The 14,112-nt window shown below is 38.1% G+C and overlaps 2 protein-coding genes across 2 annotated transcripts; both read left to right on the forward strand.

Moving 5' to 3' along the window:
- The first annotated feature begins 2,491 nt into the window (after positions 1-2,491).
- Positions 2,492-5,553, forward strand: LOC147859963 (exocyst complex component EXO70B1-like). The gene has a single exon (XM_087324478.1). It carries the CDS (start codon positions 3,475-3,477, stop codon positions 5,347-5,349), a length of 1,875 nt encoding a protein of 624 aa, XP_087180604.1. The 5' UTR covers positions 2,492-3,474; the 3' UTR covers positions 5,350-5,553.
- Positions 5,554-6,962: 1,409 nt separating this feature from the next.
- LOC147859964 (uncharacterized) lies at positions 6,963-11,490 on the forward strand. Its single transcript, XM_087325085.1, has 5 exons — positions 6,963-7,442; positions 7,892-8,055; positions 8,739-9,345; positions 9,973-10,067; positions 10,176-11,490. Exons 1-5 carry the CDS (start codon positions 7,113-7,115, stop codon positions 10,285-10,287), a joined length of 1,308 nt encoding a protein of 435 aa, XP_087181211.1. The 5' UTR covers positions 6,963-7,112; the 3' UTR covers positions 10,288-11,490.
- The last annotated feature ends 2,622 nt before the right edge of the window (positions 11,491-14,112 follow it).

The raw sequence follows: 14,112 nt of genomic DNA on the forward strand, positions 1-14,112 counted from the left end.
TAGCTCTAAGTGAAAAGTTATGGCACGTTTTCGCAATCTTGTCCTGTGTAGCTAGTAGCAACAATTATTCACGAGAATGTATTTGTTTGGGAACATGTAGAATCTTCAGATTTTAACACCTGTGTAGCTATTTATTTGTTAGAAAAAAACAAACAAACTAATGAGTGGTTTATATTATTTGAGGGAGAGAGATAAATGAAATGCACATACAAATTGGTAATGGGTGACACCTTGTCAAATTTGTATCCCTTTTTAAAGGCCCCCATAGTGGCACAAATTGGGCATGGGTCTTTTATTTTTCTATCTTCTTTCCAAAGACTAGGGGTTTTTAAGAAAATTTTGAAAGTTTTTGAAGACTATGGTTTTCATATCTACGATCCGGTGATCCTACACAACCATCTAACAAATAATTGCTAGAGTAAGATGAAAAGATTCCCATACACGCATATGTCTCCAAACATGCCAAAAAACAAAACAATATGATGTGAAGGTGACTTGAGAGTCGAGACTTCACTTTTGTAGCACTCCCAAAATTGCACGTACAATTGATTGCAAGGTACACATAATGAACTTTCTGGTGGAAGATAGTGTAGACCAAGGGTGTATATTTCACAATCCTGTAAGGCATTAATCTAACTTGTGATACCGTGAGGGCCACCTAGTAATATCAGTTTGATAATTCAATATAACAACTAGCTAGTTGAATCAGCGATCCATTTTAATTAAATCCATTGGTCCAATATGCAATAATTTGATGTAGCATTGAATTCATAAATACTATCAAGAGTCACATTCTCCATCAAATCCATTGGTAATTTTTCTTGATTTTGAAATAAGTTTTATGACCTCAGTAAGTATTACCGTTTAGTTGCTACTTACTACTTATCCTGTCATTGAAATCATAATTTGATAGGGTATACGTTCATCAATACTTTGGTTGCACTTAGTATGCCATTAAACAAACAACTTTATTGTTTACCATAGTTTTGAATGCATTGTCGAAAGCATTATGTACAATTTTGTTCACACTTGTTGAATTCATAATGACAAAGCTCGATCTTTTTGGCTTATGTGGTAAAGGGACCAATATAAGAAGTTTTCTTTTGAGATTCATTATTATGTTGCAAATTCAATATTATTGCTCCATGGAGACTTCGAAGTCATCATGGCGATAATGACCAAATGATTCTAGTTTTGTGCTTCTCACATTTAACTCTATATAGTATGTCTAAATGCCATAAAGGAAGTAGGAATAAAGCTTCTATCTAATGTTCTCTTATGAATTGACATCTAAATGCATAAAGTGTAGTTTTTTGTAATGGTTATCCCACATATGTATTATGAAGGTTTTAATTGTGCACCCAAAGAGGTCTCACATCCAAAATGCTCATAAAGGAAAGGAGCGCACTCAACACTTAAATGTATTGCCTCCCTTGTAAAAAGCTCTTGCATTAAGAAGGGTTTGACTCAAGTTTCCAATTCAAGGAGAGGTTCTTGATTGCATAGATTGCTTCTGGACCAAATATTATCATCGAGGAATAGAGTTCGAATCATGGATTGGGCTACATCAAGGCCACAAACCCAACATCCCATTCCTTGCACATGGGGTCTAAAATCAAACTAGCGTAGACATCCATCTCTCTAGGTGGAAGCCCCACAACGAAGCCACATATCTATTTCCGAAAAGGTTGATGATATGCCAGCAGTGGAGGAAATATGTTGGGGTGTCAAAAAAAAGAAAAAGATATTATAGATTATTATGACCTAAAAATACAAAGGAACAAGGTGATCAACTTAAGGGTGTGGGCCCGCACACACACACACACACACACACACACACACACACACACCCTCCTTCTCTATATCTTACAAATCCAATCGGTGTCATGTGGACGTTTAAAAAGATATATATCTTCCCTCGCTCTCTCTTTAGACTTATCTTACCAACATTTCTTCACCATAGGCCAAATTTGACCTAATTGTGGATGATAAAAACATTTGCGCTATTCTATTCTCTCGATTGCAATGCCAACATGCACTCTTCAGTTGAAATGGTTATCATTACCGAAACTTCTTCTTCGGTGTATGGGGAGTCTGATTCTTGACCCGACTCGACTCGACACACAGAAGGTGATTGATGTAAGAATGTGAGTGCACATAGTTGTACACACCCACAAACATACAGACATAGGCACGAACATACAGACAACGACACCGACACAGACATAGACACACCTCTGCATGCATTTCTATCTCTAGGCTGCGATGATGTGCATGACAGTCTCTTCACCAGGAATGTTCCATGGCCGGAATGGTGAGGACACGAGGACATGTTTTGTCCGGCCGGCCATCCACCCAAACAAAATCAAGGATCTACAATCTCTCTGTCTGTCTCTCTCTCCAAACTTTAACAACTCGAACCTAATCATTTCCATGTATGTATGTATGTATGTATGTATACCAAAAGTTATATAACTAAAGTGCTTCCCACACTCAATCTCTCTGTTTCTGTTTCTGTTTCTGTTTCTGTCTCTGTCTCTGTCTCTGTTTGTCGGTCAAAAAAGTGTCCTGTTCTTGTTTGATCCGTTTATATTGAGAAGCTGCCGCCATGGAAACCTCTTCCGATCATCAATGTGTCATGTAGAACACAGAAAAAAAGGAAGAAGAAGAAGAAGAAGAAGAAGAAGAAGAAGAAGAAGAAGCAGACAAAGAAGAAGAGAAGAAGACAGAGAGGAAGCAGGAAGGAAGGAAGGAAGATGATGATGGTGGAAGTAAAATAAGGAGCAACAAGAACGAAGATCCACGATGGTGCCAAGTTCCTGTACACTCTGTTTCTCATCTGAATGAATCAGAGGCAACAAGGAGAAGAGAGAGAGAGAGAGAGAGAGAGAGAGAGAGAGGGAGTGAGTGAATGTGTGCGTAAGTGTTTGAGAGGTAACAAACAACTACAAAACCCTAATTCTGTTTCTTATTCTTCTCTCTCTCTCTCGCTCTCTCTGTGGTTTTCATTTCTTTGCTCCAAATGAACTGGAACCCTTATCTTGATTCATCCTGCACACTTCTTCTTGTGTTTTTTCCTTCGTCCTCCTTTTTTAACGAATTACCATCCTCACTGAAAAGAATACCCTAAATATCTGCTTATAGCATCTTGGAAACCCTAAATCTGTTACTTTGCTTTAGAAATCAAGAAACCCTACCATCTTTGATTTGCCTTGAAAATTTGGAAACCACCCTAAACCATCGTTTCACTTTGAAATACCCTATAGATCTTTAACTTCCTAGTAGTTCTTTGCATCCCTAATAGTCGCTTGAAAGCATAATAGTCCTTCAGAATACTGAACTTTTAACCCTGCAACTTTTGAAACCCAAAGCAAGCAAAACCAAAGAAATACCAGATTAGTTAGTCTCTCCCTCTCTCTCTCTCTCACACACACACACACACACATTTGAGCCTTATGTGGGCCATTGAGAGCCATGGAGCTCTCATTTGTTCAAGAGAATTTAAATGCCCATTTAAAACGGGATATGACTTCTTTGAGAGGGCAACAAGCACAAATGAGATGTGATCATCAACAGTCAGATTCCTTCTCTTACCTCAATGGTGGTTCAGAATATTCTGGAAGATTCCGGAAAAGTTCAGATACTCAAATTCTTGCCTTAGAAGAGGAATTCCGGCGCCTGCTTGTGGGCCACAGCGAGTTGGTAAACATGAAACAAATCTTGGATCAAGTTTCTTTTGATACCTGGAGGCTGGATAAGGGAGTAGAAGGTTCGATCAAACTTCGGGAAAGTACCATAGGAGAAGGAATGGTTGGCTCATATGATGCATCAGATCTTCATGTGATGTCCATGTCGATGCTATCTGATGTTGACATGAGCATCGCATCAATGCCATCGGATATTGATGTGAGCATCTCTTCAATGCAGTCAGATTTGAGCTTGGATCTCAAGGTAACCATTGCTTCTTTGATGCCATCAGATGATGTGACCATGGCTTTGATGCCATTGGATGTGATCTCGGATCTCCATCAAATCGCCTGCCACATGATGGAAGCGGGCCATACCAAAGAATGCTACCATGCATTTATCAGTGTCCGGAAATCTGTGATTGAAGATACTTTATCCGGCCTCGGCCTCGAGAAGCTTGGCCTGGATGATGTGCAAAAGCTAGCTTGGGAAGACTTAGAGGTTAGGATAATGACATGGATTCAGGCCTTGAAAGCCGCGGTCGGCATACTTTATGTAGGCGAAAAGATGCTATGTTACCAAGTCTTTGGTAGTGGCTTGGATGCAGAGGAGCTGTTTTCGGAAATTTCGAAAGGCTCATTGCTGAGATTTATGAATTTCGCAGAGGGCATTGCCATTGGTCGACGCTTGCCAGAGAAGCTCTTCCGGATCCTAGACATGTATGAGGCTCTTTGTGAGGTTCGTCCTAGGATCGATGCAATCTTCTCAGACGATATATTTGCTTGTGTGAGGTTTGAGGTTGATGGCACCATCATAAGGCTCGGGGAGGCTGCCCGGGGAATCTTCGCCGAATTCGAGAACGCGATCCAAAGAGAATCTTCCAAGATTCCAGTCCCCGGAGGCGCAATTCACCCCCTCACTAAATATGTTATGAACTACATAAAGTTGCTCTTTTGTTACCTCGGCCCATTAACACGTCTTCTCGGAGACAAGAAGAAAAAGAGGATGGGAGTCACACCGCAAGAGAGAGAAAATGATGATGATGCTCATTATGTTGATCACCTGTCACCGTTGGGGGTTCAAATTGTGTGGTTAATAGTGCTCTTGGAGTGCAATCTTGATGGTAAATCAAAGCTTTATAAGGATGTAGCTCAAACATATTTTTTCCTCATGAATAATGTGCACTACATTGTGCAAAAAGTGAGGAAATCAGAGGTTGTGTCTCTTTTAGGTGAGGATTGGGTCCGGAAGCAATCCCGCCAAGTCCTCCAACATGCGACAAACTATATGAGGTCAGGATGGAAGAAAGTGCTAGGGTTTGTTCGATTCGAAGGATCGAATGGTATAAATGTGCCCAAGGGTGTATTCAGAGATAGGCTCAAAGGATTTTACACCTGCTTCGAGGATACATGCCGGGCACAATCAAGTTGGGTCGTCCCCGACCTTGAGCTTAGGGAAGAGTTGAGAATCTCAATAGCTGAGAAGATTATCACGGCTTATCAATCTTTCTTAACTCGGCACCAGGCCCATTTAGAACTTGGAAAGCAACAAGATCGGTACCTGAAGTACACACCTGAGGAGCTTGAGAGATGCCTTCTTGATCTTTTCGAAGGTGTATGTTTGACTCCCAGGAGGAATCAGAGGAAGACCTCCTTGAACTGACCTACTTGATGCTTACTTGGTGATTGTTTTGAGGAGCAATCTTTCGATGTATCATATATATAGAGAGGCTTTAAAGTCGGCTCTCGACAAAATTTACCCACATTTGTATCTACATTAAATATATATTTGTTAACATGGCACCATGGAGGCCAAGGGATCTTATTAACATTGTTTATGTATAGTAATCGCTCATTTTTTAGTGTATTTTGCTTGGACACAATGGTATACATTCCCCCTACACTTAAATACGATATAGATGAACATATACATATATGCTCTTGTAGATACAATTTTGAATTTTTCATATAACCAGTTCAATGCATAATAGCTCATTATTAACAGACAAGTATAAAATATATGTGTATATAGCACATTTCCACATCTACAAATTAGCACCAATAAGTAACAAACAAGCAGCCCAATATACTTAATAGCTTGTCCACAATATGGGCAAATGCATACGTATGAAGCAGACTTCTTCAAGCACTGTCTTAGCACCTAAAAAAACAATGATAAGCTCAATACATAGTAGGTCAGCAGTAATATGGAGGAACATCAAAATATATTTAGCTATGTAAGTTTCAAGCCCTCTATATACATGTGTGCATGTTAGGGTTATTTGTTTAGGTCATATGTTGTATTGATGGGTCACCACATCGATGAGTCCCATGTGGAACTAATCATTTACACCCCCTTTTTTCTCTATTTTGCTTCTACACTTGTAATGATGTGGACGAGCACATATATGCTCTCACCAATATTAGTTTGCATTTGTCAGGTAGTTTTCATATATGTATTTAAGTGTGTATGTTAAAAGGTTATTTGTTTAGGTGATGTGTTGTATTGACCAATGGTCACCACATCAAAGAGTCATGGTGAGGTCGAATGAAGAAAATGGTATTCCTCTAAAGAAGAATCTTCTCACAAATCAAGTCTCCTTTCATTGTCAAATAGCTCTATCAATCGGAAAGTAGTTTATGCGAGGGCCACCATGGAAACAAAAGAGTTAGATGCAATAATGTGAAGGTTTTAATTTTAAGGTTTGAGGAACATTGTCTTACTTGGGAAAAAGAAGCCTGTGTACGTAATGAAAGTTCATGGTTGGGGGTTTGAGGTGTATCATTTAAGATTTAGGGTTTGGTATTCATCAGTTTTTGAACATATGGATTCATAAGCGAGTTCAGGGCTTGTGGTAATTAAAATGTTTTCATCCTTTCCTGGACATAAGCATATGGTATGAAGATTCAAGTTTATGTTATAATGCATGAATGCACCATAATCAACTCAAAGAAACTTACGAAGAGTGTCTATTTATAATGGAAGGTGGATCGAAGTGGACAAGCCATCAGATGCAAAGCATTAGCGACAGTTGCCCATGGTGAATTGTGTACACAATGGTTCTCAACATTGTCTACGTCAAACCTAGGGTTTTAAGAAGGTAAATTGAGCCTAGTGAAACACACTATCGACTCCATACTTGGCAAGTTTGTTGTCACGCATCCGGAAAGATGTCCGGGGACAATTCGAGGCAGGCGAACAAAATGGGCACGACCGTCCGTCAGAAACCGAATGAGACAAGCCCTTGTTGGGGTTGAGTTTGAGGAGGTATAATGTTTTAGGGTTCCGGATTTTAGGGTGTAAAATGATTAGGGATTCCCATGTTTAGGGTATAGGCTTTAAAGGTTTTTTAGGGTTAGGTTTGATGGGGTCTTGGTCCATTTAGGGTATACACGTTCCCAAGGTGCTTCATGCAAATTTAGGAGATGGATTGTAGGGCGGATGTTGTTTCTGATAATTTATATGTGCCGAAGCCACCCAATTTCTCCCTTGAGAAGGCCGTGTGCAGCTATGGTTTCTTCATGACATCACCCAACATGTGGATAAATAACAGGCCATCACCATCACCGGAGGAGATGGAAATGAATGTGAAGATGAAGAACTCTGTAGTGTGGGATGCCCTTCAACGCCCTCTTCGATTGCTTGATGGGCGATCCGTTGTCGTTCGAATCTATGAAATTGAACACGAAATTTGCATCTCCATCCTTCGGCCTCCTCAACAACAACTTTGTGATGATGATAAGGGCCATATTGTGGTATGTCTTCTCTCACAGCCCCCTTCTTCTTCTTCTTCCATATTAGTTTGCTGTATAGAGATTTGTTTCAGTTTTGAATGATGTATTATAAGAAAGGCATGAAGATGGGATCCATTCTTTAAATACATATGGAGGTGCTTGATTATGCGATTGATTTACTTTTGCTATTTTAAGCATGTAAAAGGGAATTTGATTTTGCTCTTTGTTGCATTTTGATATCATATTGGACAAGGTGTTGATTAGAATGTGTAGTTATATATGAACCAAAGGAGGAACAATGTGATAGGAAAATTTTCCATTTGATTCTGTATTACCTTACCTAAGTAGGGATCGCATAGAATTTTTAGTATTGGGGAAATTTTTGTTGAAAGAAGGGATTGCATGGTAAGTTTTTTATTTGGAAACATGCCAAAAACTATGATAGTAAAAGGTCTTGCCTTCTTCTCAAGGCCCAAGTTACAAGAATGCTCCGCCTTTCCGAGGTTGAATCTGCATCTGTGGCAGAATTTCATGGACTCCATCCTCAAGCAAAAGAAGAAGGTTTTGGTCGGCTATTTCGATCTCCTACTCTTTTTGAAGATATGGTTAAAAGTCTCCTCCTTTGCAACTGCGGGTATTGATCCCTCTTATATCTATTGTTTGATTTGCTCTTTTTTTGGTCGAATGTTGCATTCAAAAGTGCATACAAACAATGCATTCAAAAGTGCTTTCAAAACCATGTGTGATTATGTGAGAGATAGTGCATAAAGAATGGATTGATTCTTTGGGTAGAACACTGCTCTCAAAATTATGTACAAATGTATTTATTGTCAATTGGTTCAAAAACATGACTGGTTACATGAGAGTGAAGGAATCAATTGGTTCTTTTAAGGTAGAATATATCACTCTCGAAAGTGCATGTAAATCATGTTTATTATTAATGCAAAGTGCATATAAATCACATTTATTATTAAGGTGAAGAATTGGGACTCATTGTATACCATGCATTTACATATGCAATAGTAACAACACACACACACATGTACATCTACCAATACATATACATATATGAATAAATACACACATATTCACATATTCACATATTCACATATTCACATATTCACATATTCACATATTCACATATTCACATATTCACATATTCACATATTCACACATATATACATATTCACACATATATACATACGCACATACACACATACACACATATACACACATATATATAAGCAATCATATTCATCTTATTATGCAATATCTATGTACATAAGATATTTTCTCTTCTCGGGTATGTGAATAAAGGTGGGGAAGAACACTTACCATGGCAAAGGCATTGTGTGAACTAAATGCGGAGCTGAGGGGCCCACCTTTGGGATATGTAAAATTGGAAAATAAAATGAACCGGGTGATGTCACCTCCCCAAACCCCTAAAGCAAGAGAAGTGAAAAGAAAGCGAAGGTCGAAGGATGGGAAAACTTTGCAAAAGGATCTTTTTCTAAGTAAACATAAATTATGTCAACAGTTCGAAAGCAAAGCACCTGACATTGATGATGAACTTCTGTTTGCAATTGAACCTGTGAAATCATGTGATTCGAATAATAGGGAAGAAACTGTTCCAATCCTAGGGAATTTTCCAAGTCCAGAAGAATTATGTGAGCTAGATGTAAATTTTCTATCTAGGCGATGTGGCCTAGGCTACCGAGGTCAACGAATCTGGAAGCTTGCAAAGGATGTATCCAATGGGACCATTGATATACAAGCATTGGAAAAGTGTTCATTGAATGAAGCAAGAAACATGCTTTTGCAATTGCATGGATTTGGGCCATTCACATGTGCGAATGTTCTTGTATGCATGGGAAAATATGACACCATTCCGGCTGATACAGAGACAGTGCGCCACATAAGACAGGTATTCTATATTGAAAAACACCCCTAATATGTTGACTATTTACTAGAATATGCCCAAGTTTTCAAAACTTCCCAGATTACTCTGTAATACAAAACTTACTACGTAGGGGTATCCTGTTAAATTCCCAAAAATTTGGAAGTATTTTAATAAATACCAAATAAGTCAGCCTTCAGGGGTAAACAGGTATTGTATAGGAGAGAACATCAAAGTACACAAACTTGCTCGTTGTTTAGGTCATTTTTGGAAACTTTGCGTATTCTATTAAATACTCAACAAGTGTGGGGTATTTTTCCCTATTTTGTGATAATGCCGTGTTTTGAATAATTAAACTCAATATTTTTTAGGTAAAAGTTTTTCTATGCATATCATAGTAAACTTTCTTTGAAGATTCTCTGATATGCAATATATAGACATGTTTAATTTGGTAATCAAATAACTTGTTCTTTTTTTCCTACTCTGCTATTATAAAACAATAGGTATTTAGTAACACTGTTTGGGCCTCTTCAGTTTTATCTGAAATGTGCGTGTTGTTTCTTGTAATGGAGTGTAAAACATCAAGTTTGTACTACATATAACTTTAGAGGAGAGCATTGAAAAATGTTACAAAATTTATTCCTCTTTTTCAAGGAGCATGGAAGATTGAGTTGCAGCGTGTCAAGTGTCTCAAAAGATGTTGCTGAAGTGTATAGAAGCTATGCACCCTATCAATTCCTTAGTTATTGGTTAGTTGCTTTGGTGGTATTTTGCCTCCCAATTGTTCGTCTTTTCCAATAAATCTTTTTTTTGATATCTTTGATGTCTTCATCATGAAGCTTGTCTTTATAATTCAGGTTTGAACTTTGGGGTTCCTATGAAAAGAAGTTTGGGAAGCTTAGTTCTATGAATGCTTCAGACTATGGGCTCATCACTGGTCACAACATGAGAAACAAGTTGATTGCTTGATCATATAAAAGAACCATTTTGCTGTCCTGAAATCATATTTTGTTTTGAAAAGCAAACACAACAAAGGCTTCATCGAGAATGAAAGGATATAGAGTGAGAAGTCACAGAAAAAGCTGCACAATCTAGACCACAAATACATTGGTTTCGCCAGCATAGTAAGTGGTAACGAACAGAGGACATGTATATTGTGTGCCCTTATGGTCCAGTGAAGATTGGCAATGTGGAGATTGACCAAATTTTCTTTATACAAGATGAGGCATCACACATGGTTATTCCCAGAGAACCTTTTATTACATCTTTGATGAGATGAAGGTGCTTGATAGTGGGGTGGCATTTGTGTGTATTTAAGAGTCAAGGAGGGGAAGTAGTAGTACAGTTCTGCTTAGTCGTGAGCTGAGCAAAAGAGAGCTTTTGAAGACAAAGGGAGCAGATTTTCAAGAGGGACTAATATAAGAATGGGTAATAATGTGTAGATTATTTCAAGACCCCTTCTGGATCAATCTAAAATTCATAGGTCACAAAATGGAGCATCAAATTTTGTATTGATAAAATTCTAAAACTATACATTCTGCAATTTCACATGTACAAAAGGTTCTAAAATTATGTTCAGTTCTAGGAGATGAATCAATGGTCATGGTCGAGTTTCTTTGGATGACACAATCGTGCATTTAGAGGAATTCATCTGCTTAGGAGTTTCTGAGAACCAAGTTATTTTGGTTAATTCAATCAAAATGTATGTGATGGTGGTCAACACAATGTACAAGAGCAATGTCAGCACAATGTGATGTTGTTTGATCAGGCACTTCGAAACCCCAAAAACATTGATCGGACACTTTAAATGAAATCTGAAGGGGAGCTTTGGATTGGTGGGGTGACCTCCTGCTGCAGAGGCTCAAAGAGATGATATGAGAATTTGTGTTTGAGATTGCTAAACTCTCGATCATAGAAGGCACATGTCAAATATTTACAATCATTTCTTGTTTGTAGGAAACACTATTTGTCATATGGCATTGAAAATGGCCAAAATAACATATTTGCTAGAATGTGGTTGATAAATGCAGCACTGTTTAAATCCCTTGTTGAATCCTCTTATCTATAGAAGTTTCTTGCCCATTTAAATGTATGTTTAATATCTTATTGAAGACAATCTGCAATTTATTTTGGGATACAACGCTGTAATATAAAAATATGGGGGTTTTTCAAGTTTATGTACGTTTTACTCGTGACCATGTGGCATCTTTAAAGAAATGCTTATAAAAAAACTATTGCTTTATGATATGGTTGCGATTTGTTGGCATGTGATGTTCCAAGTTTAGAGAACATTATATTGTAATTATACAATAAAATATGCATGTTCAACGCATTGAAACTGAGATGCCATTAAATAGGACTTGCTAAATTTGCAGTCATATGTAATGTTGTGTGTGTGAGAGAGAGAGAGAGAGAGAGAGAACAAACACTGTTTTTGATGTATCTTTTTGCTCGATATCCGCTTCCTTTGTTCTTCAGCTCGTTTCAAAGCTTGCACAGAGAGCTTTCCAAAGAATAATTGCATGTCTTATTTGGTGGTTTTAGTAGAATGTTATGAGCAAAATCACCATTTGGTTGTATGCATCTGGTTGTCGCTTGCTTTGTTTCCTTCTCCAACAAAATTACTTGTGAGTGAGCTCTTGTAATTTTTGTTATATGGATGTTAGTGTTGTTGTGAATATGGATGCATCTCCAAATTCCTTAAAGGATGCATGCATGCATGGTTAAGTCAGTAGCGAGTCTAAGCGGGGATGGTAAGAGACAATGATGTATTGGAGGTGATAGTAATGATATGTTTTATTCTAATGCAATGGAACAAGATGATATTGAGAGGGATGATAGTCATTGGGAACATTTGAGATGCATGACAAATGTTCTAATGGAAGATTGTATAAAGGAGAATGTAAAAGTCGTTGAGGAGTTTGTTGACGATGAAGTGGCTAAGGTGGAAATAGACAATAAGGCGTTTTTGGGCTCATTCGCTATTTTTTATTTATAGAAGGGTCATATTGTTTTTCACGGGGAAGATACCTTTACTTTGGAGGGTCAAACAATGGTTATGTGGGATTTTACAAGCTAATTGTGTTCAAGATGTTTATGTTGGTCCTCGTGGGTTTTATGAGGTTGTTTTGGTATCACAAGGGCATAAAGAGAAATTACTCAATAAATTGCCAATTTTTTATGAGAAAAGTTTGGTTCATATTGTTCATGGAGGCTACTCGAGGATACCAGGATATATTGAAGCAAGAGTTTCCTGTATGGGTTGAGTTAGAGTGCACATATTCAGTGGTCTGGCCAATATTACAATCAACAATGGAAAAATTGGGAGAGATCTTGGTGCCTCCTATGCTAATGCTCAAAATCAATATCGCAACTGTATTCTTTGGAATATCATTATAAAGAGGCCAAGTTGTTTACAAATTGTATGCTTTGGTATGCTTCTTATGCATTGTCAGATTAAATTGGGCATATTTGCAGGACATTGTTTCCATTGTGGTGTGTTACAACATTTTATTTTATTTTTATTTTTTTTCCAAAAAAAAACTCCTTCCATTAGTTATAAAATTTTACAAATGAGACGATTATGTACAAATCCCTAAAGGGATGCGATAGTTCCATCTAATGTGGAAGCCTACTGACTCAAGAAAGGGAGAGGACGACCATTGTTGGATGAAGGCTATGCGTTGTCTTTCAACTCCCTCGGAGCCACCTTTAAGGCCATCATGTTGGCTCTTCAGAGTGGCTACAATTTCACTCCATATCTCTTGCAGTAACCTTGTTGGATGGGTGGTTTGGTTGGAGAAGACTCGCCCACATCGTTGTTTCCATAGAATCCAAAGGGTTATTGGGCTGACCAATTCTAACACCTCTTGAGATTTGTCATTAAGAGGGATAGAGTGGACATTGCCGCTGGAGGAGAAAAGGACCTCTTGTGCTTTTATCACCAAAGTCATCCCCTCCTCCTGATGCTCGTATCGGCCAATTGCAGCCTGCCATGATAGCCAACATATATTTCCCCACTTGATTGAACCTTGCACCTGGCATAATTGCAATAAGCGGCCAACCCCCCGCCATATTCTATGGGACGTTGGGCAGTCCCACAGAGCGTGTCGTATGGATTCTACTGCATGTGGGCACTCTACACAGTGTTACGACATTTTATGGCTTAGTGTCCTAAGAAAAGAAATAATGTAGTGGATGTGGTACATGAAGAGCTTACAAATCATGATCAAATTCAAACTTTGACGATCTCAAAGCAAAAAAAGGAACAATGGATTATAAATTACAAAGATGGAAAGACATTAGAAGATGAAGGGAAATGGTCAATAATTTTGGAAAGATGAAGAAGTTTAATAAGAGTGTTGGGCATAATGTATCTATGGAGAAGCTAACATCAATTCAACAAACAAATTTCATGTGGAATAGACTATGGGGTTGTCGGGAGGACTATCCAAAGAATTTGTCTTTTGATAATTAAGATTATTTTTATGTTCCTTGGATTAAGCAAAAATGGTACCTTGTTCATAGGAGGAGCCATTGGGGTCTAGAGTTTTGCATTCCCAAAGTAATTCTTATGCAATCTCAAGGGATTTATTTCAAGATATGGCAGAAACATTAGCAGTGACGAAGAAGGAGATTTCTCGAATTAAAGGAAAACATAAAGTATGAAGACAACCACATGGAATGTGAGGGGATTGTGTTCTAGATTTAGAATGCATGAGGTTTGGAGGATTGTGTTAAGTGAGCAATGAGATGTTTTATGTGTAGTGGAGCATAAAGATCATCGTAATGTTG

Source organism: Azolla caroliniana, unplaced genomic scaffold, assembly GCF_043228905.1.
Source record: "Azolla caroliniana isolate FFs.n. ecotype wild unplaced genomic scaffold, voAzoCaro1.0.p SCAF_9, whole genome shotgun sequence".
NCBI lineage: Eukaryota > Viridiplantae > Streptophyta > Polypodiopsida > Salviniales > Salviniaceae > Azolla > Azolla caroliniana.

Bases quoted from the DNA above. Each gene is read 5' to 3' on its own strand.
- LOC147859964 (XM_087325085.1), top strand. From the start codon at position 7,113: ATGGATTGTAGGGCGGATGTTGTTTCTGATAATTTATATGTGCCGAAG. The intron at 7,443-7,891 runs GTATGTCTTCTC...CTTCTTCTCAAG, and splicing joins ATGATAAGGGCCATATTGTG to GCCCAAGTTACAAGAATGCT. The intron at 10,068-10,175 runs GTTAGTTGCTTT...TTTATAATTCAG, and splicing joins TATCAATTCCTTAGTTATTG to GTTTGAACTTTGGGGTTCCT.
- LOC147859963 (XM_087324478.1), top strand. From the start codon at position 3,475: ATGGAGCTCTCATTTGTTCAAGAGAATTTAAATGCCCATTTAAAACGG.